Source organism: Jaculus jaculus, chromosome 1, assembly GCF_020740685.1.
Source record: "Jaculus jaculus isolate mJacJac1 chromosome 1, mJacJac1.mat.Y.cur, whole genome shotgun sequence".
NCBI lineage: Eukaryota > Metazoa > Chordata > Mammalia > Rodentia > Dipodidae > Jaculus > Jaculus jaculus.
Genome location: NC_059102.1, coordinates 164,394,230 through 164,419,505, shown reverse-complemented (window position 1 = coordinate 164,419,505; position 25,276 = coordinate 164,394,230). Strand labels below are relative to the sequence as shown.

At 52.7% G+C, this 25,276-nt stretch overlaps 1 protein-coding gene across 4 annotated transcripts in view; it reads right to left on the bottom strand.

The window, feature by feature from the left end:
• Macrod1 (mono-ADP ribosylhydrolase 1) overlaps positions 1-25,276 on the bottom strand; it is a 181,800-nt gene that overhangs the window by 12,241 nt on the left and 144,283 nt on the right. For all 4 annotated transcript variants that reach the window (XM_045153885.1, XM_045153877.1, XM_045153889.1 and 1 more), the window contains exon 4: positions 8,679-8,708. In XM_045153885.1, the coding sequence (XP_045009820.1) occupies positions 8,679-8,708 (30 nt within the window). The remainder of the gene's footprint in view (positions 1-8,678; positions 8,709-25,276) is intronic.

Below are 25,276 nucleotides of genomic sequence, written 5' to 3'. Positions count from 1 at the left end.
CTCTGGGGACGCTTACTTTTCTGTTCTGTTTGGTTTCAGGACATGGCTGTCTACTTTTGCCACCCAGCAGGGCTCTGTGAGACCCTCTCCTGCCACCCTTCTTTCTTCAGACCTCTCCTCTGAGGCTACGGCCATGTGAGGACTTGGGCTGCCCTTCTAGCTCGCTCTGGGCTCCAACCTTTGCCTATGACCAGCCCCTTCCCTCCCTGTTCCTCTCCAACCTAGGAGGTGCTGAAGTGGCTCAGGGACACCCTCCTGGTGCCAGTGTGGGCAGGCTTCCCACCCTGCTTTTTGCTCACATGCCACCCCTGGGCAGCAGCAGTCTCCTCGTCAAGGGTGGGGAGGGAGGCCTGCAGGACCAATCAAGGCAGAAGGCCATGGGCTCCAGCGGAGGCCACCCAGCAAGGCACAGAGGACTGTCGGCCGCTATTTAGGGTGCTGTAATATTCATGAAGGGAAGATTAGATATTTAAATTTATTCAGCAATAAATGCATCTCAGTGGGGGACCATCCCTCATGCTAAACAAACAAGTGAGCAGGGGCTAATTAATTATTTACAGGAACCAGAGGAGCCCGTGGCCTGGGGGACATGGAGGGTGACTATGCCCCTGCCAAAGGGTCAGTCACCCTGGCTGGCCCTCCACTCCTCAATTCCCCTCGGCCTGTGGGGCTGGCCTCCTTATGGCCCCTTCTGGGATTTCTCTTTCGAGAAATTTTAGCTGAAGATTGCTATTGGCTCTGGGCTGGTTACTCAACTTCTCTGAGTGTCACAGCCCAGACCTCCAGACTTACAGGGAACACAAGTCTGAGAGGTGTCCAGTAGCCAGAAGACTCAGCAACTTTCCAAGGTCTCACAGTCAGAAACCAAGATCTATATGACTCACCACTGCTTTAGAGAAGTAGAGACCAAACCACTCCTCAGGGTCACAAAGCTGGGGCTGGAAGGCCTTGTCTGGGCAGCCTTCACCCCTGCCCTGCCCTTCCGTGGCTCCAGTGGGCTCCCCAGCAGGAAAAGAACATGGAGGAGCCGGAGACAGCGACCCAGTTTCCAGTAACAACAGACCCAGCCTGAGGGACTTCAGTAAGGAGCCTCCAAGGACATGTCCCTCTCCCTTGGCTCTTCCAATCAGTCTCTGGGGCACAGTCACCACTCTGTGTCTGTATGGGGGGTTGGTTTATTTGTTTTTGGTTTTTCAATGTGTGTCTCCCTCTAGCTCAGGCTGACCTGGAATTCAATATGTAGTCTCAGGGTGACCTCAAGCTCACAGTGATCCTCCCAAGTGCTGGGATTAAAGGTGTGCACCACCACGCCCGGCTAACTCTGTGTCTCTGTTTCCTCACTGTACATCACTACCCTCCTTGCCCAGCTGGGCATTTGGGAAGAGCCTGAATCTCTGTCACACAGTTACCCTCTTTACAGGTGGGAGACCCAGGTTCTGCCCTGTCATGTGCTTGGCAACCTCCCTCCCAGGGATAGAATGCCCTGCTTGGTACTGGCAGGTAGAGATGTCCTGAGAGGTCCAAGCAAACCCTCCAGGCCAGCTACCTCAGCCAGGGAAAGAGCAAAAAGGGCCAGGGCCGTGGAGGTGTAGACGCTTTCCTCCAGAAAGGTCCTCCCCACCTGGACAGCTAACCCTGGTGCCCCAGTGCTGGCTACTTGTCTGAGACAGCTCACAGCAGCCAGGCCTTGCTACAGTCTGCAGCTGCCAGCCAGACTCCAGGCACTGGTTCCCAGAGGAAGAAACCACGTCCACAAGAGGGTGCTGGTGGGGACAGATGCATGAGCTGCTGACTCCCAGGATGTCAGGCCTGCAGGGAGCCCAGAGGCTGGGGTGAAGGACCCAGTGGAGCCTCATACCCCTTCTCCCTCCCTTGGCCTGCGCTATGTTCTCCTCTAACCTGGGTCCTAGGGACTGACACCCTGATATTGCTAGGTCTCTCGTCCCTCAGTCCACAGAATGGCACCAACCCTGTTCCCAGCTAGGCTTGGGCTTGGCTGGGGATGGGGGGACATGCAAAGCCCACCCTGGCCCGGCTCCATCCTTGAGGTGCCCAGGTGGGTTGGCGCCCTGAGGAGAAGACGGATGGACGACGGCACTGCGATGTGATTTGAAATTCATTACAGGGTGAGATCAGCTCCTTAAATGGGGATTTGAAAACATTAGGGCTTCATTATGTACACAACGGCGGTGCTTCATTCATCATGCAAAATCACTCCTGTTATTAAAGGACTGCGGCAGCTGCGCGCAGGGCCGGTGGCATCTTGCCTACTGGGGGTAAGGGGCCAGAGTTGTTGCTGGAGGACCAGCTCTCTCTATTGCCCAGGGATGGCCAGCTGTGGGGTAGGATAAGTAGCCTTGGTTTTCCCATCTGTAAAATGGAACTGTGGATGATGGTCTCCCGTGGCACTAGGGGGGAAGTACTGCCAGGTCCGGGGTGACACACAGCCAGTGAGCACCCAGAATGGCTGGCACTCAGGCACGGTGCCCCCAACAGTGGTTAGGTCAGGGGCTCTGGGCCTCAGATAATCGCGTAATGCACCCTGTAACAAATGTGTCACGGGTGTCAGGGAGGGGAGAACGGTGCTACCATGAGGAGTGGTGACATAGGAAGAGGAAATGGAGCAGGAGGGAGCAGAGGAATGGAACTGGGCTCATTCAGTGCTTGGGAAGACTCCTCTAGCAGGGGGCAGTGCCCCTGTGGAGCCCTGGGTGGGTGATAGAAAGCACGGGCTGGGAGGGACACAGGAGGAGAGGTCCAGGCTCAGGTTTAATTCATGGTGGGAGAATGGGTCCTGTGGATGGCGAGTAGTCTGCAGATGACTCTGACGCAGGTGGGTCCTCTGACCCTCTGAATGGAGTGGGGGTGGAGGTGGGCACAGGCCCAGCTGGCCTCTGGGCTCTTTGCTGTTCCCTCTGGTGGCTTACCCTGCTCTTTGGTGCTGAAGCCCCTATGCCTGCAGACAGACTGAGCCCTGAACCTGGATCCTAAGCCCCTGAAGCAATGGCTGGGAACCCTGGGGCCACTTGCGCTTCTGGGGTCCACGGGTAGCCGAGACCAAGCAGGGCAGCCACTCACAGTCTGGCCACCAGATCACCCAATATGGCCCACGGGCCAAAGGAGCCATGTTATCCAGCCCACTGAGCCAGGCCATGGCTCATCAGGGCAGCTGAGCCAGCTCTCCCCAGGGGCCACTGAAGCAATCGCAGATAGCAGCCATGGCCTCAGCCTGGGAAGTAACAGGCGGGTCATGCTGGGGTCAGGGGCACAGAGGCCTCTCTAATCCTCCTAGGAACCGGGAACCAGCTAGAAGGCGGATGAAAAGATGAGGGAGCCCAGGAGAGAGAGGGGAGGACAGTGGGCCAGGGGGCAAGGAAGAGAGGTACAGCAACCTAGGAGGTGTGGCCCATGGCGCACACTGAGCAGGAAGCAGGAGTGGAGAGGGTACAACCGGTCCAGAGCCAGAGGACTGTGTGAGGTGCCAGATGGCCCAGACATGCTCACAGGTGCAAGGCTGTGGCTGTGGCTGGGCACTATGACCAGTGACAAACTGGCTTTCAGCAGCTGCTGCCTGACATGCCTGTGCCCCTTAGGTGGTCGAGTGTGTGTGTGTGTGTGTGTGTGTGTGTGTTTGTTGGTAGAATGTGAATAGCCATCAAGGGCAACCGAATACCATATTGGGCAGGACCTGACATGACCCAGAACAATGCTGGGCACATGGCAGGCCCTTGATACTTAGAGCTGGGGGCACAGCCATCAGGCTATCCCAACATGGGCAGGTCATAGCCAAGTAGGAAGTCAGAGGAGCATCAGGTGTAAAGGCCCTATGCCAGGGGACAGCCCTGGATGCCCACCCTGGTCGCTCCTGGCATGAGGCACTGGGACCTGGATGTACAGGTCACGCAGCATGACCCAGGGGCTGTGTGTGGACAGATGTATGGGTGGAAGTTCCTGCTTGCTGGAGGTTGGGTGGGGCGGTCAACCTGAAGGCCCAGGCAGGAGATTATGGTATGTGAGCATAGGGTTTCCTCCTATCCTGCCCTGCCCTTTTGCCAGCAACCTGCCTGACTTCAAGTCACCAGCTCCTGAAGCTGGCTCTTTGGGGTGCTGTCCAGGGCAGAGATGGTGGCCACACCATCAGAGGAGGCGGCACTGAATTAATCTGTCACTAAGGCTTGGCCATGGCAGGCACAGTCATGATTTAGATGAATAATTGAAATGCTCCGATACATTTATTATCCCTTTAGTGCAAAAGTGGCAGAGAAAGGCGAGGGGTAATTGAAAAAGAGCGCACAAATCTCCCCAAGAAAGCCAGCTCCTTATCGCCAAGTAAACATTTCACTCCTAATAAACAGGAGAGGTGCGCAAGGGCCCTGTTGATTCCAGTCCTGATTTAGGGCCTGCCTCCTTCCTTCCCATACAATAGGAGAGTGTTTGAAATATTTTTTATTGCGCCAATAGCAGGCTTTCCAGGAGGGAGGAAGGATGAAGGAATGGGGAAGAAGTGTGCAGATGATCACCAGCTCTGGCAAGGTGTTGGGGCTACTCCATCAGGCTGCCTGCCCTGGGGCGCTCCGACCTGCTAGACTGCTATGGTAGTTTGATTGTAGTGTCTCAACAGCCTCATGTGTTTGTGATTAGGTCCACACTTAATCCCCAGCGGGTGCAGCTTTGGGAGGTGGAGCCTTGCTGGAGGAGGTGTGTGACCAAAGCATAGGCGTTGAGGTTTTCTAATCCAGCCCCGCTTGCCAATGCTTGCAGCTCACTCTTGCTTTCTCCCTGCTGCTGATATGTGAAGATGTGAGCCAGCTTCTTGCTGGCTTCTTGCTAAGCTTTCCCTGCCATTAAGCTTCCCCTAGAAACTGTAAGCAGAAATAAACTCTGCCCTTTAATAAACTGGGTATTTGGTCACAACAATGAGAAGGTAACTATTACAACTGCTGGAGTCCTTGAGAAGTCAAGCCCTAAGTCCCGAGGGAGCTCTGGGAAGGGCTTCCTAAAGACTTGCTGTAGGGCTGGATGGTTTAGTGGTTAATACGTTTGCCTGCAGAGCCAAAGGACCCAGTTTCAATTCCCCAGTACCCATGTAAGCCAGATGTACAAGGTGGCGTAAGCGTCTGGAGGACCTGGTGCGCCCATTTTCTCTCTCTCTCACACACACAAATAAATAAATAAAACTTTTTGTTTTTAAAGCCGGGTGTGGTGGCACATGCCTTTAATCTCAGCACTCGGGAGGCAGAAGTAGGAACATCACAGTAGTCTGAGGCCACCCTGAGACTACATAGTGAATTCCAAGTCAGCCTGGACTAGAGTGAGATACTAGCTCAAAACAAAACAAAACAAAACACTTGATGTGTTAAGCCAGGCGTGGTAGCACACACCTTTAATCACAGCACTCCACTCAGGAGGTAGGAGGATTGCAGTAAGTTTAAAGCACTCTGAGAGACTATATAGTGAATTCCAGGTCAGCCTGGGCTAACGTTAAACCCTACCTTGAAAAACCAAAAAAAAAAAAAAAGCAAAAGGCTCACTATGTTGACAGCACCATTTGTGTGACATGAGAGCCTGATCCCTTCTGGAGTAAACCCCTCCAGCTCCAGAATCTCCTAGGGGTTCTCATGAGGTTGGAGAGGCACCCACAGTACCTTCTCTCTGTTCCACAGACCCCTCTACCCAAGTGTCCACTCTATTGGTGCTGGCTGGGCAGGGGCCATAGCACAGGGACAGTTCAGGAGGCTCAGGGTGACCCGGACTCCTGACCTTGCATGGAGAACATTCTGGTGGTGGAGTGAGTGCTTTAAGGTATAAGTGTGTTCTGAAGGTTAGTGCTGGGTGGTCAGCTGCTGGCCTGTGGCTGTGCGGACAGGGTTTGTTCAGCACATGGGCGGAGATCAGCGAGGAACTGACAGTGTCCTGAACCCTTGCAGGAGACACCTCAGGTCCCCATGGGAGTCCTGAGGTCTGTCTGGAGTCAATGACAGGGCTAACAAAGGTGGCATAAGGTGAGGGCAGAACATGCCTGGGAGCTGGCCATTTCTGTTTCTACCCTAGATGGTGCCAGACCCCACCAGACCCTGGCCTTGTCCCTACCACAGTCCTTTCCCACACCTCACCTATTCCAATCACACTAGCAGAGTGACAGCCCCAGCTAGTAGTGTGGTGGCTCCATAAATCTCTGTGACATGGAAGGACTGGACTCCAGGACCACTTCCTCCAGGGTCACTTCCCTATCCATCTCCCCATCTATCAGCCTCCCCACATACCCAAGGCCACAAAAGGAGCCAGAGACACCCCTGCAGTGTTCCCCCCGCCCCCCAGGTTCTGGACAGTGCAGTTGCCTAAGAGCCACCCCTTGCTTGCCTGATAGGACTCACAACCATCATGGCTGAGTCCCTTCCTTAATGTGTAAGGCTGTCCCAGACCCAGTTCAGGAGAGCCTGCCTTTGATTATCGGGGGAGGGAAGACAGTGAATGTAATGAACAGTAAATCACCAGACATAGTAGAGGAACGAGGTCCAGAAAACCAACCATGATGGAGTGAGTAGCCAGGGTGCCCCAGGAGGACTGGGGCATGTGGCTGTAACCTCAGCAAGGGGTCAGGGTGAGAAGGCATTCAAGTAAAGATGGTGAGCGGATGGGAGCAGGCACAGGACATCCTCAAGAAGAGCAGCCCAGGCAGATGGCACAGTGGGCGCAGAGGCTCTGAGGCAGGAGTAGGCCTAGCCTGTTCCTACGGTATATGAGCCCTAGGAGGCCGTGTGGCTGCAGCCCACTGTGGAGGGTCTGGAATGCAGATGTGAGTCTGAGATGTTTTTGGGGACCTTGTGAGCCATGGTAAGGGCTTTGACTGTGACTCTGAGGGAGGGGTGGGTTTGGAGCAGAAAAGGAGCCACAAGCTGACAGAAAAGTCCACATGTGTGCATAACCTTCCCACTCTGAATGGACATGCTCCTGCATCAATGCTGACCTCCCTGCCTCCTGCCTGGGATCTGAGGCTCCCCTAAGGCTCCTTTCCCTTTATTTATTTATTTATTTATTTTTGCCTCCAGATGTTTACCTGAAAATTCTCTGTCCAGGACATCTTTTCCATCTTTCCTCATCAAATTCAAAAATCTTCTAGAAGGCTCCCTGCTGTTCAAGCTGAACAGATGTTCCTGGCCAAGCTCCTTGGGTGCCTAGTATCTCCCACCTTGTCATGGCCAGTACTCTTTTATTTATTTTATTAAAAAAAATTTTTTTTTGTTTATTTGTCTTTATTTCAAAGTGACAGGCATAGAGAGAAAGAGGCAGACAGAGAGAGAGAGAATGGGCACGCCAGGGCCTCCAGCCACTGCAAACGAACTCCAGATGCGTGCACCCCCTTGTGCATCTGGCTAACGTGGATCCTGGGGAATTGAGCCTTGAACCAGGTTCCTTAGGCTTCACAGGCAAGCGCTTAACCACTAAGCCACCTCTCCAGCCCTATTTTTTATTTCTTGAGGTAGGGTTTCACTCTAGCTCAAGCTGACCAGGAATTCACTATGTAGTCTCAGGGTGGCCTTGAACTCATGGAGATCCTCCTACCTCTGCCTCCCGAGTGCTGGGATTAAAGCTGTGCGCCACCATGACCAGTTTATGGCCAGTACTCTTAAGGACACCTGGCAGGGCCTGCACAAGCCCAGCACAGTACTGAGTAGGGGAGAATGAATGAAAGAGCGTAAAGCTGTGGGTGGGGGCGTGACAGCTCCTCCAAACCGCAGGGTTTACGTAGAGAGGCCTAAGGGTCTGTCTGTGGACGCCCAGTCCCCCTCCTGGGTGGCTGTGACCTCCAAGAGGACAACTAGAGGAGAGTGGGGGAGGAAGGAAACGCATTTCCAGCGACAAACAGCCCCCTGCATCCTGGCTGGTCACCGACAGCTCTTAGTGCTGCTCTTATTTATTCCTGACCTTCGCTGCCCCTTTTATTTTTCCCCCTTTTAAAACCTGGCCTGGGCTCCGCCACCGCCGCGGTAAACACGGCCCCCGGGATTTATCCGACGGCGCATTAACCCCTGGCCCCTGGCTCACCAATCATCATGCTGCTGCGCAGACAGCGGCTGCCGGGCAGGCTGGGGGCCGAGAGGCTGGGTGGCTGGTGGACGGGCAGGCGAGAGGGCTACAGGGACTGGGACACCCCTGTCTTAGCACCTGTTGGCGTTGGCCTGGCGTCCTTCGCAGCCCAGCTCATCCTTGGCCTCCGGCCTGCTGTGGGGGCTGGGGGTCCACGGAAACTGCGCCACGGTGTAGGCTGGGACAGTGCATAGGGGCTCTTCATGATCTACACTAGCAATCTACACCCAGGGCTAAGGTGCCCGCGGAGTGCTGGTGCCAGCTGGGCGCTAAGGTGGATACTGATAGGCAGAATCACCTGGGAGGCTCCAGGCAGAAACAGTCATTTTACCCTCAAAAGGGGGGAAGCTGAGGAGAACTGGCACAGGACTTTCAAGGCACTAGGGCATCCCACACAGGGCTGGGCTTTCCCCACCGCCCTGTGGCCCTTGGCATCAGTGTCCCCCACTTACAGAGCAGGAGCCGGCTTCAGAGCAGCAGCTTGCTGGGGAGGGGGGGAAGCTGGCCGAACCAGTGAGGACAGGCCAAAGAAGGGAGACCTCCCACCCCACTCCACCCTCACCCTCACCCAGCAAGGCCCGCGCACTTACCACCTCCACCTCCAAGCAGGGAGCTGTTGGCTGCAAGAGAGAGAGAGACAAAGGCAGGTGAGTAGGGGAGGAGCCGGGGAGGTGGCTGTGGGGGCCAGGGAATTGGGGTGGGCTGTGGGCTGGCAGGCTGGGGCCTCATGCTCCAGTCACAAGGACCCCAGCCCCTCTGGGCAGGGGAGGAGGGAGCTCCTCTTGAGCCTGGGGTTTGCAGACAGTTAAGGGGATGAGGCACAGTAAGGCCACTAGGGCCCCCTGTTCGTCCCGAAGCAGCTGCAGGCGGCATTGAAGTGGGAGATGCGTGCATGGGCACACACTGCGTCTCTTGCCTTCTCTTTCGCCCCACACCATCTCCCGAGGCCCGTCAGCGCCCAGCCTAAGGCAGAGGTGTGAGGAGGCCAGGCCAGCCTGGTTCCAGCCCTTGGGGCTCACAGGCTGCCAAGGGCCACAGACTAGAGGCCACCAGGAAGCGACAGTAGCAGGTCGGGTTGGTACGTGTTACAGGGGAATAAGCAGAAGGCCAGGGAAGGAAACCCGAAATGCCTGGCAGAGGACAGCCACACTGTGTGCTGTGTTGGGGATCAGAGCATCTACACGGTGACCAGCACCAGGGCCACCTGCTCCCAGGCTTCAGTTCTCTCATAAAATAGGCGGGACACCCCAGTTCCCCAAGTTGGTGTCAAGGTCAGGGGAGCAGGAGTGAGCAGGACCTTGCCTGGCCTAGAGGTGGTCTTGCCAGACAGAATGGGCCTGATGGCCACCACTTTCCAGAGCAGCCTTGTCCTTCTCACTCTGCCCAGCTGCCCACCCATCCTGCCTCTCCACATAGCTATGTGGCTGATGTATGGGCAAAGTGAGGCCAGTCTGCTGGAATACCAGGGCTGTGCTGGTCCTGTCCAGCCTGGACTTTCCTGTGGCCACATGACCTGCCCTCCCCCCAGTGGCAGTACTGACCACAGAAAAAGCTGGGGAAGTTACAGGGGCCTGGGCCTTGGTATTGTGCAGGTGGGAGGCCCAAGGCAGGAGGCCTCCATGGCCTGTGAAGCCTGGCTACCAGACTGGGCCTTCAGCTCCTCCCAGGTAAGGGTTCTGCCCCACTTCCAGATCTTTCTGCACGAGGATCAGGGGCCAGTTCCAGGCGTGCCAGGCTCTGGTCAGTGGGTTTGTGCGGAAGCTGTGGACGCTGCTAAGTGGTGTCGGGTGGCTCAGAGTGGCTGGTCTCCCAGACCTGACAGCTCTTCGCTTGGGGAATAATTAATTCCACAGCCCGAAAACCCAGCGCTGCAAGTTGCCACGTTACTTGCAAGATTAATACAAGCAGCTAATTAAGATGGAGAGGCAAAGAGCGGCCGGGTGCTCCTAGAACCCAGTGGGGGCCTTGGAGATGAGGATGAGGACACAGCCAGCTGTGTGAGCAGAGCAGCAAGGTGGTGGGAGACACTCTAGTGGGATGAGAGCTGGGGTTGGCCACTGCAGGGGCCCCAGGAGGAAGGGGGGGCAGGCTGTGGAGGGGTGGTCTCTAAGGGCTCTCTAGGAGTGCGAATTTCCACAGACAAAGAGGGAGGACAGCTTTCTAGACACAGGCTGAGCGCTCTTCACAAATGACCCCATTTATCATGATAGAAAAGCCGCCAGGGAGGGGCACTTGTTCCCACTTTACAGAAGGAACCAGAGGCTCAGTGAACACGGCTGGAACTGAGGAGGCCGGGGATATGCTTGCCAAGCACACACAAAGCCCTGGGTTCGATCCCCAGCACTGCAAAAATAAGGCAAGGTGGCACATACCCAATTTCAGCATTTGGGAGGTAGAGATAGAAGGATCAGAAGTTCAAGGTCATCCTCCTCTACATAGTGAGTAGGAGGCCAGCCTGGGCTACACAACAACCTGTCTCTAAGAAAAGAAAAGAATCAAAACAAAACAAATTAAAAAACAAAACAAAACAAAAAAAAACCCACTACTGGAACTGGGTCTGTCTGACCCTAAAGGCAAGCCACTACAAAGAAGTAGCCCTCAAGGACACTGCCTGAGGGGCTGTCATCTAGCTTCACCCCCTGGCCAGGCCTGGGGCCTGTCTTCAAGCAGCACCCAGGCTCTGTCACCTGCTGCCTTGCTGCTTCCTGCCCACAGGCTCTGGGCCCTGGAGAATCTTGTCTGGGAGACAGCAGGGGAGAATTCTGCACCTCAAGATGGGCACAGACCTGGCTCAGAACCCCTCGGTCCTTGGAGTAGAGCTGGTGGCTGTCGGAAGCTGCCCTCCACTGCCCTTCCCACCTCCCCCCATCACCTCTCGCTTAATTAACACCGGCTGCAAACGAGATGGCTCCTGATCAAAGAGGGCACAGTGCCAAATGGGCTGGCAGACAGCCTTGTCAGGAGGGAGAAGGAGGGGCAGTGACCTGTGAGCTGCAGACCCTTGTCAGAGAAGATGCCAACTTTGTCTGCCTGGCACCTCAAACTCCACTGTGTTGCCTCCTTGGAGAAGCAAGTGGGTGAAGCAACCAGTGCCCACCAGGCTAGGGTCTGGAAAGCAGAGGGACTTTGCCGGGTCCAGCTGGGGAATGGAAGGCCAGGTGGCAAAAAGGTAGGTGAGGCCTGCCACCATCAAGGTAGCACCCACTTGTTCTGCACCCGGTTCCCACGATCTGCCCCACCTGCTCCTTCTAGCAAACTTTTTGTTTATTGAGATAGGTTCTCACTCTAGCCCAGGCTAACCTAGAATTCACTATGTAGTCTCAGGGTGGCCTCAAACTCATGGCGATCCTCCTGCCCTGCCTCCCTGCCTCCTGAGTGCTTGGATTAAAGGCATGCACCACCACGCCTGGCTTTTTTTTTTTTTTTAATTTTTTTCATATATTTATTTGAGTGAGAGAGAGAAAATAGACATACTAGGGTCTCCAGCCACTACAAACAAACTTTAGATGCATGTACCACCATGTGCATGTGGCTTATGCGGGTTGTGGAGAATTGAACCTGGGTCCTTAGGCTTTGCAGTTAAGTACCTTAACCGTTAAGCCATATCTCCATCCCCCTTGTTTGGCTTTTAAATAAAGGTCTTTGAACCCCACCAGGGGCTGAGGATTGTTCCAGCTCTGGTAGGTTTCAAGTTCTCAACCACGGGATTCATGTTCCAGACCACAGTGCATACAACTTAGGCCCTGAAGGTGTCCTGGTCCCTTGCCTGCTCTTGGGGACTGCTTGTCACTGCATCACAGGTTGAGGTGCCCCCTCCCTGCCACACTCCACTGGACTAGCTTTGAGCCCCTTTGGCCTTGGGATGATCCCTCATGCCAGTCACCATCAAGGCCTCTGACCTCTGAGGCCTGAGACTGGGGGTGGGCGGGGGGAGGAGGAAAGGTTCATTCCCAGCCTCACACACATTCTGCAAGGCCTGCCTCTGCCTCTGCCTCTACTTGCTGCACGGCAGTGCCTTCCCCAAACCCATGTCTCCTACCACCTACCTCCACCTTCCCAGGCTCAGGCCTTCTGCTTCTACTCCAGCACTACTGGCCCTGAGAGTGGCAGGATAGGTCTCCTCAGGGTGCGTCCAAGCTTTCAGCTAGTTAGGTGCTGGCAGATGGCCAATGCCCAGCGAGAGAGGGCCAGACCCAGGTGCTTGGCAACTGCCACCACAGGACAGAGGAGGCCCAGGAAAAAAGGTGGCCCTGGGGCGCTACTTCATTGTCTACAAGGAACTTTTTTTTTTTTTTAAGGTATGGTCTCGCACTAGCCCAGGCTGACTTGGAATTCACTTATGTAGTCTCAGGATGGCCTCGAACTCATAGCGATCCTCCTACCTCTGCCTCCCGGGTGCTGGGATTAAAGGTGTGCACCACCATACCTGGCTACAGGGAACATTTTAATTGAGTGTCAACTGTGTGTGGGGCTGTACTGGGCACCAGGCCCTGGAGGTGACAATGACAGTCCCTGAGATCTAGAGCAGCAGGTCCTGACAGGAAGTGGACTTGGGAGGCAGAATAGAGGGAGAGCTGGTGAGACCTGGTACCGGGGGCAGAGAGGAAGATGTCACAGGGCAGGTGGCTCAGAAAGGCATGAAGAGGGCACAGCAGTGGAAAAGGCCTGGTAAGACCCAGCATTTCCCTGTACTGGGCAGGGAGCTGGTATTCCTACAGGGAAGGACGAGGCTGCTTCATCTGGCTGTACCTGCAAGATGGAGAGAAGGATTCAGGGGACCCACAGAGCCTGGAGGTACAGGCAGGTTTTCCTAGATACTGAGGGGGCTGGGGTAGGAGGATTGTGAGTTCAAGTCCTGTCTAAGCTATAGAGTGGTTCCTGGCTATCCTGAGCAACCTAACAAGACCTTGTCTCAAAGTAAAAACTAGAGCTGGGGCTTGAGAGATGGCTAAGTGGCTGCAGCGATTGCTTGCAGAAATTGATAACCCGAGTTTGATTTCCCAGTACCCATGTAAAGCCAGATGCATAAAAATGGCACATGCATCTGAAGTCTGTTTGCAGCATCTGGAAGCTCTGGTGCCTTTTCTATCTGTCTGTCTCTCTTCTATCTCTGCTTATAAATAAATAAAAATGTTTCTTAAAAAAGGTGGTGTTAAGCCAGGTGTGGTGGTGTATGCCTTTAATCCCAGCACTTGGGAGGCAGAGGTAGGAGGATCACTGTGAATTCAAGGCCACCCTGAGATTACATAGTAAATTCCAGGTCAGCCTGCGCTAGAGTGAGACCCTACCTCGGGGGTAGAGGGAAGAGGTAGGGTTGGAGAAGTGGCTCAGCTAACTGCCTAAGAGCATATTGACCCAGATTCAATTCCCACTACCCATATAAAGCTAGATGCACAAAGTGGCACAGGCATCTGGAATTCATCTGCAGTGGCTAGAGGCTCTGGTGTGCTCACTCTCTCTCTCTCTTTGTTTCTATGCTTTCAAATAAATAAAAAATAAAAATAAAAACTGGGCTGGAGAGATGGCTTAGTGGTTAAGCGCTTGTCTGTGAAGCCTAAGGACCTCAGTTTGAGACTTGATTCCCCAGGACCCACGAAAGCCAGATGCACAAGGTGGCACATGCGACTGGAGTTCCTTTTCGGTGGCTGGAGGCCCTGGTGCACCCATTCTCTCTCTATCTGCTTTTCTTGTCTCTCTCCCTCTCTCACTTACTCAAATAAACACATAAAATAAAATAAATATATATTTTTTAATTTATTTATTTATTTTTTTAAATTTTTATTTATTTATTTGAGAGTGACAGACACAGAGAGAAAGACAGGTAGAGGGAGAGAGAGAGAATGGGCGCGCCAGGGCTTCCAGCCTCTGCAAGCGAACTCCAGACGCGTGCGCCCCCTTGTGCATCTGGCTAACGTGGGACCTGGGGAACCGAGCCTCAAACCGGGATCCTCAGGCTTCACAGGCAAGCGCTTAACCACCAAGCCATCTTTCCAGCCCAAAATAAATATTTTTTTAATAAGAACTAAAAAGAGGGCCGAGGATGCAGCTGAGCGGCACAGTACTTGCCTAGCACGTGTGAGGTCCAGGGTTCAATCCCTAGCCTCATTCCACACATACACACAGGGGGCTGGAGACCGAGAATGAGGCTAAAAGGGGTTTTCTAGGAAGTGGGTGATGGGGTTCAGAAAGGAACAGCAATTAGGCAGGCAGTATATCTCTTCTTTTTCTTCTTCCCTACCTACCCACTCCTGCTTCTCTGGCCTGGCAACATCTCTGCCACCTGGGACTATCAAGTTCCCACTGGGAAAAGTACTGGGAAAAGTAGGCCTTAGGCCAGCAAAAGTGCTGTGTTTTATTTTACTATCAGAGGAAAACACAACTTCTAGGCCAAGGAAAATGCTTTTTTGTTGTTGTTGTTTTTGTTTTTCGAGGTAGGCTCTCACTCTAGCCCAGGCTGACCTGGAATCCACTATGTAGTCTGGGGGTGGCCTCGAAGTCACGGCGATCCTCCTACCTCTGCTTCCCAAGTACTGGGATTAAAGGTGTGCGCCACCACACCCAGTTTGTGTTTGTTTGGTTTTTGATTTTTTTTTCAAGGTAGGGTCTCACTCTATCCTTTCAGGGTGGCCTCAAACTCACAAGTGATCCTCCTACTTCTGCCTCCCAAGTACTAGGATTAAAGGCATGCACCATCATGCCTAGCCTTAAAAATTGTTGTTTTTTTTAAATATTTTATATCTGTTTTTGAGAAAGAGGGAGGGAGAGAGAGACAGAATGGGTGTGCCAGGGTACCTAGCCATTGCAAATGAACTCAAGACGCATGTGCCACCTTGTACATCTGGCTTTATGTGGGCACTGGGGATCAAACCTGGGTCCTTAGGCTTTGCAGGCAAGCGCCTTAACTGCTAAGCAACTCTCCAGCTCAGCAGCCTTTTTTTTTTTTTAAATTTTTATTTATTTATTCATTTAGTTGAGAGTGACAGACACAGAGAGAAAGACAGATAGAGGGAGAGAGAGAGAATGGGCGCGCCAGGGCTTCCAGCCTCTGCAAACGAACTCCAGACGCGTGCGCCCCCTTGTGCATCTGGCTAACGTGGGACCTGGGGAACCGAGCCTCGAACCGGGGTCCTTAGGCTTCACAGGCAAGTGCTTAACCGCTAAGCCATCTCTCCAGCCCACAGCAGCCTTTTTTTAAAAAATATTTTTATTCAGTTATTGACAAACAGAGAAAGAATAGAACAGACAGACAGACAGTGGGCACGCTGGGGCCTTCAGCCACTGCAAATGAACTTCAGATGCATGCATTACTTTATACATCTGGCTTTACATGGGTACTGGGGAATTGAACTCAAGTCTTTAGGCTTTGTAGGCAAATGCCTTAACCACTGAGCCATCTCTCCAGCCTTCTCCTTTTTTCAATTAAAAAAAATTATTAGAGAGAGGGAAAAGGAACATAGAGGAGCCAGGTGTGGTGGTGCAGTCCTTTAATCCCAGCACTCAGGAGGCAGAGGTAGGAGGATCATCACGTATTCAAGGTTACCCTGAGACTATATAGTGAATTCCAGGTCAGCCTGGACTAGAGTGAAACCCTACCTTGAAAAAAGTAAAATAAAAAGAAGAAGGAGGAGGAGGAAGAGAAGAAGAAAAGGCACATAGAGAAAGAATGGGTGTACCAGGGTCTCCAACCACTGCAAATGAAATTCAGACAAATGTGCCACCTTGTATATTTGGCTTATGTGGATACTGGGGAACCAAACCTCGGTCCTTAGGCTTTGTAGGCAAGTAATCACTCCAGCCTCCTTTTGTTTTTAAAAATATTTTTATTTGCAGACTGGAGAGATGGCTAAGTGGTTTGCCTGCAAAGCCAAAGGATCCAGGTTCAACTCTCCAGGACCCATGTAAACCAAATGCACAAGGGGATGCATGCATCTGGAGTTTGTTTGCAGTGGCTAGAGGACATGGTGCGCCCATTTTCTCTCTCTCTCTATCTGCCTCCTTCTCAATTTTACAAATAAGTAAGTAAAAATAAAAGTAATAAGAAATAATAAATAAATAAAGGCCTCTGGGGCTGGATAGATGGCTTAGTAGTTAAGGCGCTTGCCAGCAAAGCCAAGGGATCCAGGTTCAATTCCCCAGTACCCACAAAAAGCCAGATGCACACAATGGTGCATATGTCTGAAGTTCATTTGCAGTGGCTAAAGGCCCTGGTGCCCATTTATTTCTCTCTCTCTCATAAATAATTTTTTATAGAATTCTTGTATTTATTTGAGAGCTACAGAGAGAGAGAGAAAGAGACACAGAGAGAGAATGGGCACGCCAGGGCCTCCAGCCACTGCAAACGAACTCTAGATGCGTGTTCCCCTTTGTGCATCTAGCTAACATGGGTCCTGGGGAATCGAGCCTCGAATGGGGGTCCTTAGGCTTCACAGGCAAGTGCTTAACCACTAAGCCATCTCTCCAACCCCTAATTTTTTTTTTTTAAAGTAGGACCTCCCTCTAGCCTAGGCTAACCTGGAATTCACTATGTAGTCTCAGGGTGGCCTCAAACTCTTGGCAATCCTCCTACCTCTGCCTCCCAAGTGCTGGGATTAAAGGCATGCGTCACCACACCCAGCAAAATATTTTTTAAAAATTAAAATATAGGGCTGGAGAGATGGCTTAGCGGCTAAGCACTTGCCTGTGAAGCCTGAGGACACCAGTTTGAGGCTCGATTCCCCAGGACTCACGTTAGTCAGATACACATGGGGGCATATGCATCTGGAGTTCGTTTGCAGTGGCTAGAGGCCCTGGCATGCCCATTCTCTCTCTCTATCTGCCTCTTTCTCTCTCTGTCTGTCACTTTCAAATAAATAAATAAAAGCAAACAAACAAATTTAAAAAATATAAATATAAATATAAAGGCCTGGGGAGATGGCTCAACAGATAAACATACTTTCTTGCAAAGCCTGCTAGCCAGGGTTCAATTCCCTAGTACCCACATAAAGCCAGATGCACAAAGTGGCCCATGTGCCTGGAGTTTGTTTGTTTGCAGTGGCAAGAGGCCCTGGCATACCCATACTCTCTATCTTGTGCATATATACACATACATATATATATATATATATATACTTTCAAGGTAGTGTTTCACTCTATCTCAGGCTGACCTATAATTCACTATGTAGCATGTAGTCTCAGGGTGGTCTCAAACTCATGGTGCTCCTCCTGCCTCTGCCTTCTGAGTGCTGGGATTAAAGGTGTATGCCACCACACCTGGCAGGTAAAACTATTTTTAAAATAATTTTATTGGGCTGGAGAGATGGCTTAGCGGTTAAGCGCTTGCCTGTGAAGCCTAAGGACCCCGGTTCGAGGCTCGGTTCCCCAGGTCCCACGTTAGCCAGATGCACAAGGGGGCGCATCGTCAGGAGTTCGTTTGCAGAGGCTGGAAGCCCTGGCACGCCCATTCTCTCTCTCTCTCCCTCTATCTGTCTTTCTCTTTGTGTCTGTCGCTCTCAAATAAATAAATAAATTAATTAAAAAAAAATAATAATTTTATTTATTTATTTGAGAGAGAGAAAGAGGGAGAGAGCACATGTCTTTAATCCCAGCACTTGGAGGCAGAGGTTCTTCACTGCCCAGCCTGGCAGGAGAGCTGACCCCTAGGGCTAGGGCTGGGGTAAGTGCTGGTCCAAGGGCAGTGGCAAAGGGCCCAGCAACCTTCCTCTGGGATGGAGAGGGTGCTGATTGTTTCCCTGACGGTGACTAAATCCTGCAGGCCTAGGAGGAGAGCCCCCCGCTACGAGGGAGGCCGAGTAGGGGGCAGAGAGGAGAGTCGGTGACCAGTGACCCAAGGAAAGTGCTGAGCAGGTGCCTGGGCCAGGGAGAGGCTGGGCGTGCAGGCACAGCACTGACTTTGAAGTTGGCACATCCCATCTGCCTATCTGGGAGGCTACCGCCCCCGTATTACTGATTCAGCTATATATACCTCATCCTGGTCTCGCTTGGAGGGGCTGGAAGCTAGGTACTGCTCCCTTTGACCCCCAGGCCTTACTGAGAGAGACAGGCCTCAGCTTTGGCAGAGACACATTGTGTCCCTACAGTGTGCCAAGTGCTGGGACAAGATGGACAAGCCCTGCTGGTACAGGGCTTCACAGGGGGAGAAAGCTCAAGACAGCAGCACGGAATGAACTCAAAGCAGAATTACTACTGTTAGTGCCAGAGGTCATGACGGAAATCAAAGCAATGAAAGAGGAGGTCTGGCCAGTGGTCTGGAAGAGAGGGGTAAGCAGGAGCATACTTTAGGCCGCAGATGGCTGTGTAAAGGCCCTGAGGCAGGGCCTGGCCTGGAGGAACCCAGAAGGCCCCGTGCCTGAGGTAGAGTCAGCAGGCGTGAGGAGACAAGGTCACAGCAACCCAGAGGCTTCTGAACCTCTGTGAGCAAAGGGTCAGACGGAGCTCTGCAGAGGTCATGGTACCACTGTGCATGAGGTGCCTGGCTGGTACCACCAAGGGGCTCCGTGATGGCTGCAGCCCACTGGCACCCTGGAAGTCTGGGCAACTGGGGTTTCGGGGCGCAGGCTGTGTTCTGGGAAGTGCCTTGCTCTGTTGTCTCCCTCTCCCTGCATGTGGATGATGGTGACCCATGTTGAGGAAGCATGAGTTGTTTAAAATGTGTTTTAGATTAACAATGTTCCACAGATGGAATAAAACACAAAATGTGCTGAAATTTGAAGATAAATAAGAGATTTCAAAGGCATCTCCTGCTGTGAGAGCAGATGCCATGTTTGACAAGCTCTGTTGCCCCAGGCCAAGGTCACTGTCCTCCAAGGTATGGCTGCTCAGGTGACTAACTGGATACTCCCTCTTGACAGCAGAGGGAGGGGAGCAGAGGCCTCATGGGACTCACATTTATTATCCCAGCAGGTGGCCATGTGGGGCTTCAAAGATCACCCTAACATTGACATTCTCTCCTCTGTCCCATATTCCGATGGGGAAATTGAGGTCTCAAGAGGAGAAGCAAACTGTTCAGGGCATAGGCCTGAGGAAGAAGAGACAGTGTTTTGTTTGTTTGTTTGTTGGAGGTAGAGTCTCACTCTAGGCCAGGCTGACCTGGAATTCACTATGTAGTCTCAGGCTGGCCTTGAACTCACAGCTATCCTCTTACCTCTGCCTCCTGAGTGCTGGGATTAAAGGCGTGCGCCACCATGCCTGGCTTCACTAGGAGCTTTAAGGAGATTAGCTGGCTGCTATTCCTGTCAGCCTGGCCTTGGATTTGGCACCTTGCTGCCTGAATTCCTTGGGTCTGCCCCTGCTGGACTGTGGTGGTGAGGGGGGCTTGAGGACCCCCACGCCTGGGTCAGTAGTCCCACTCTGCAGCTTGGAGGGATTCTTAGCCACTTTCCAAGTACAGGTCTTTTGCAATATGAATAGCAAGAGAAGTGAGCCAGGCTCAGCTCCTCACCCATAAAAATGGCCCCATTCACGTAACGCCATGGACCTTTCAGACTGAACCCAAAACACATGGAAGCTGCAGGCCTTGACCTAGCGAGTTCTCTAGGCCTGGCCTCCAAGGTGCTTCTGGTAGATTTTTTTCTTTTCACTTCAGCCTGGATAGAACATAGAGAGGTTCAGAAAAGTGGAACAACTGGCCCAAGGCCATACATCAGGGAACCAGCTGGCTGGGGTTGAATCTGTAAAGACTTCCTCCAGTTCCAAGGGGCTTTGAGACCCCCTAGCTGAAGCCACTCTCCCCTCCCCCAGAAGCCTGGGCAGCACTATCATCCTACTATTAGCATAACCACGAGCATCCCTGAAACCCAATTATGAGGAGATGGCTTGGGCCCCAGCCAGTCTCGTGTCGGTTCCATGGTTCCATCTCCGCAGGAATGAGGGGCTGGTACCAGAGGCAGTCCAGGGCAGAGTGGAGGGAACCAGGGCACAGGGGGGCACGGCAAGAGCCTGTGGGTGGCTGTGGACCCCAAGGCAGCCTTGGCCTTCTGCTCAGCCTCAGATGCTCAGGTCTATCATCCCCAAGGGGTCATGGGTTCCTCTGCCCTCAGAGGTGATCTCAGGTGGCCTTGGCCCTCTCAGCTTCCTTCTGAAAGGAGAAAACCTGGGCTGCTGGCTTTTTTCCTCTTCTCCCCTCCCTTTCTTCCCCCTTTCCTTCTTTCCTCCTCTTCCCTCCCTTTTTATTTCCTTTCTGATTTGTTTTTTGGGGGTGGGGGGGAGGGTTGTTCAAGATAGGGTCTTACTCTAGCTCAGGCTGACCTGGAATTTACTATGTAGTCTCAGGGTGGTCTCAAACTCACAGTGATCCTCCTACCTCTGTCTTCTGAGTGCTGGGATCAAAGGTATGTGCCACTACACCTGTCCCTCCTTTCTGCTTTTATGTTTTGTTTTGTTTTTTTAAGGTAGGGTCTCACTCTAGCCCAGGCTGACCTGGAATTCACTGTGTAGTCTCAGGGTATCCTCAAACTCACAGCAATCCTACTACCTCTGCCTCCCGAGTGCTGGGATTAAAGGCATACACCACCACACCTGGCTTCTGCTTTTTACTTTATTTTTACTTAATTTTTATTTTTGAGAGAGAGAGAGAGAGAGAGGGAGAGAATGGGCACTCCAGGGCCACTAGCCACTGCAAATGAACTCCAGATGCATGTACCAACTTGTGCATCTGGCTTATGTGTGTCCTGGAGAATCAAACTTGGGTCCTTTGGATTTGCAGGCAAGTGCCTTAACCACTAGGCAATCTCTCTAGTCCCTGCTTCTTTTTTTTTTTTTTTTTAAATAAAGTTATTTATTTATTTTGAGGTAGGGTTTCATTGTAACCTGGCCTGGCTGGAACTCACTATGTAGTCTCAGGGTGGCCTCGAACTTAAGTGATCCTCCTACCTCTGCCTCCCGAGTACTGGGATTAAAGGCATGTGCCACCATGCCCAGTTCAATAAAGCTTTTTTAAAATTATTTTTTATTTTTACTTATTCATGAAAGAGAGAGGGGGGAGGGAGGGAGGGAGCGAGCGAAAGAGGGAAGGAGAAAGAATGGGCATGCTAGGGCCTCTAGCCATAAACAAACTCCAGATGCATGTGTCACCATGCGCACTTGGCTTATGTACATACTGGGGAATTGAACCTGAGTCCTTAGGCTTCAACAAGCAAATGCCTTAACTGCTAAGCCATCTCTCCAGTCCTCCTTTTTGCTTGTTAAAAAAAAATATTTTAGTTATTTGCCAGGTCCTCTTGCCACTGCAAATAAAATTCAGATGTATATGCCAATTTGTGCATCTGACTTTCCGTGAGTACTGGGGAACTAAGCCCAAGCCATTAGGCATTGTAAGCAAGCACTTTTAACCACTGAGCCACCTCTCAAGCACCATGGTTTTTATTTTTTGTTTCATTTTATTTTTTTGAGGTAGGATCTCACTCTAGCCCAGGCTGACCTGGCACTCTGTAGTCCCATGCTGGCCTTGAATCCATGGCAATCCTCCTACCTCTACTTCTCAATTACTGGGATTAAAGGCATGTGCTACTTTGCCTAGCACTGGTTTGATTTTGTGAGGCAGTATCTCTTGTAGCCCAGGAAGTCCCAGAACTCATTATGTAGCCAAGGCTGAATGCCTGACCCTCCGGCCTCCACCTCCAAAGTGCTTGAGATTCCAGGCAGGTACCACCAATCTCATCTACACAGTGGCTTTATTATTTTAATTTTAATTTATTTATTTGACAGTGAAAGACAGAGAAAGAGGGGGAGAGAGAGAGAGAGACAGAGATAGGGCGTGCCAGTGCCTCCAGCCACTGTAAACAAACTCCAGATGTGTGCGCCGCCCTTCTGCATCTGGCTAACATGGGTCCTAGGGAATCAAGCCTGGAACCAGTGTCCCTGGGCTTCACAGGTAAGTGCTTAACCGCTAAGCCATCTCTCCAGCCCTACATAGTGGCTTTCTAAGATGAGGGACAGAGACTGGCACTTTGCTGTCTCGCCCCACGATGCCCTGGGCCACATCAGGATGCAGCACGAGGACAGCACTGCCCCAGAGCCAACGCCATGATCTGGAGTTCCCAGTCTGCAAGACCAGCAGCTAAATAAATCCCTGTTCCTTATAAACCACCTAGCCTATGGCATTTAGTCACAGCAACACAGGCAGACTCACCTCTGAGCCTAACATTCACTGTAGCACAATGGAATCCATCCCCCACTGAGCTGCCAGCACCCTGAATTAACATGAATTTTTGAGTTTTCTTTTTGATTGGGGGCCGGGGATAGGGTCTTGCTATGTAGCCCAGGTTGGCCTCTTGCCTCAACCTCCCTGGGCTGGGATTACAGTTTAGCTTGTGTTTTCCCCAGAGTTCTACCGAGTCTCTCTCAATAAGAGTCTCTTGGGGTTGGGGAACTGCATACAAAGTGACATTTGCCTAGGGGATGGGCATGTGCTCTTTGAGCCTGTCCCCCCCATGGTCCCTTACTGTCTCCACCAATGGATGGGCAGGCCCAGCACAGGCCTCTTGCACACATGGTGGTGAGGCATCTTTGCCCACCCGGTGGGTGTGCACAGCGGGCGGTTCTCTGGGAGGCCCCAGGCTGTGGTCTCTGTGCATCTTTAACTTTACTAGTTACTGCCAAATTGCTCTCCAAAGTGGTTGTTCAGATGATCGTTTTAAAATATAAATTAGATCATGTCACTTTCCTGCTTAAAACCTTCAAATAGCTTCCTATTATACTTAGAATAAAATCCATATTCTCTTCCATGAATGCTCTGCCGCATCCCACGCTCTGCTCCCTCGCCCCTCCCCCATTTCCTGTCCTTCTCTTTCTATATCAAATAGGTCTCACATGCTCAGGCCCCAGGGCCTTTGCACATACTGCTTCCAACGCCTCAGTTTTCTTCCAGCTCTTTCTTAACTGGCTCCTTAACCTTCAGGTCTCAATTCCTTACTCATTCAACAGACAAAGCTTGGGGCTCCATGTCCAAGGTGGAAATGAGAACGAGCCTTGCGTGTCAGGGTGGGAGAGCTGGCTGAGTTGAGGGCAGAGGGCATAGCCAGGCTTGCAATATCCTCCCTTTCCATGGCCACAGGGAGCCTGTGGAAGGTTCTGGAACTGCAGACTGGCGGGGCGGGGCTGGCACTTTCATGAGATGGAGCGGAGCACTCGGGCATGGACGGGCTGAGGAGGGCCGGCAGAAGAGGGAGGACAGAGCCAGTGGGCATCAGTTAGAGGAGTGGGCAGACAGGGCTGGGTCAGGGGCCAGTCAGCTTCAGAAGGAAGCTAAGCTGGAGTTCTCCACAGAGGCCTGCTTGCTGTGTCTGCCCCCTGCTCCTGCCCACCACCTTCCACCAGCCTTCCTGGGAAGCTGGGGTTCCTCTGTGACCAGCTGCACCTTGGAGGTAACTGGCCCCCTTGTTCCTAGGGTCAGCTTTGGACCCTTACCATGCATAGGCGTGCCATACTGCCCACAAGTTGAGTGGAGGGCAAACTCCCGAAGCCCCCTGAGGACCCCTAAAGACTTAGTGTAGCTCCCTTATAAGGCTGGGAAAGAGGGTCCTAGAGGAAGGGAAACAGAAGATGCCCTGCAGAGCCCCCACTGCTTTTCTTTTCTTTTCTTTTTCTCAATTTTTATTAACATTTTCCATGATTATAAAAAATATCCCATGATAATACCCTCCCTCTCCCGGCCCCCCACTGCTTTTCTTCTTGAGTTCAAGGCTGCCCTGGGAGCGGAGAGGCAGGAAAGACAGCTCAAAGGCAGGGACTACTCACTTTCTACCCAGGGAATTTAAACCAGACACCAGGAAGGACTTCCTTTGCACCAGACATAGGCTCATTGGGCTCATCTCTGTGTGGCGCTCAGGTCAGGGGCTCAGACCGGAAAAAGCCTGTTACCTCTGACTCTAAAACGAGTACTTCTGCACTGCCCAGGAGACCCAACTCCTTCCTATTCTGGGCTGTAGGGCCTTTGCTGGGGGGGTCCTGAGCCTAGGGTGTCACCTGTCCTGTGGGCCTCAGAGTTGCCATCTGATCCCTCCCAGGCCTTGTCCTGTGGGGACAAACAGGAACCCAGCCTGGACACTGCTCTGCCAGCCTAAGGGCTCTCCTGCCCTTAGCTTGGGCTCCGCTCCGTGGATGGAGGAGGGAAGCCTAGACTGGCTGCCATTGGTATGCGAGGCTCAGCCTCAGCCCTTGGTGTCTCAGCCTTTCTGCTCAGCTCTTTAAGAATCCCTCCTCCGTGGTGGCCGCGTGGTGGTTGCCTGGCAACCCATCCCGCCCCGCCCCACGGCTGGCGCTGGCCCTCTTCCCCTTCCCCAGTGGCTCTTCCTGGCACCCAGCCTCAGCAGCCTTCTGAGCTCCGGAGCCTGCGGGGCGGGCCCAGCTGCTGCCTGGGGCATCTGTGCCCAGCAGGTAAGGGCCTTTGGGAGAGCCCACCCAAAGCCGACCCTGGAACCTCAGCTGTGTAGTGGCAGGTCCTGGAGGAGGAGGCCCTAGGCTTAGCACCTCCTTTCCCCTGCTTTCCAGCCCCTGCAGCACACAAGCAGACAGGTGAAGGTTCTAGAACATGCCATCTCTCCTGCCCCTGCTCTGTAATTTCTCAGAGGGGACCCTGGGCTCATAATACAAACCTCTGATTTCCATTCCCTTCCCAGGGCATTTCTCCTGTGACTCCGGTTGCCCTGCTGGGCTGGAGTCAGCTGAGGGGGCCAAGGGGCTACACAGAGAGGGCACCAGGGTTGCCTGAGTCCCAGAGAGGTCTTTGTCAGCCCTTTGCTGGTCGAGCTGGGCACTGGGCCTCACGGGGCCACAAAACCCACCAGAAGTGAGGGAGAGAAAGGAGGTGAGGAGGATCTGAGAGCTCTTAGTTCTCCGAAGAAGGGGTCTGCAGGGGCCAGAGAGGTGCTGTGACCTGGCAGGACTGTGACTGCAGGTCAGGGCCCCAGCAGAGGCCTCTGAGGTGCTGAGCCTGAACGCTAACATCCTTCCTTCCGTCCTTGCTTATTTGTTCGTGTATTTGAGGTAGGGCCTCATTCTACCCCAGGCTGAGCTGGAATTCACTGTGGAGTCTCAGGGTGGCCTGGAATTTATGGTGCTCCTCCTGCCTCTGCCTCCTGAGTACTGGGATTAAAGGCGTGTGCTACCACGCCTGGCTTGCTAACATCTTTATCCTTCCCTCTCTTGGGGCAGTCCTGGGCAGCCCTCTGGTGCCCTTCTATAGAAGTTGTGC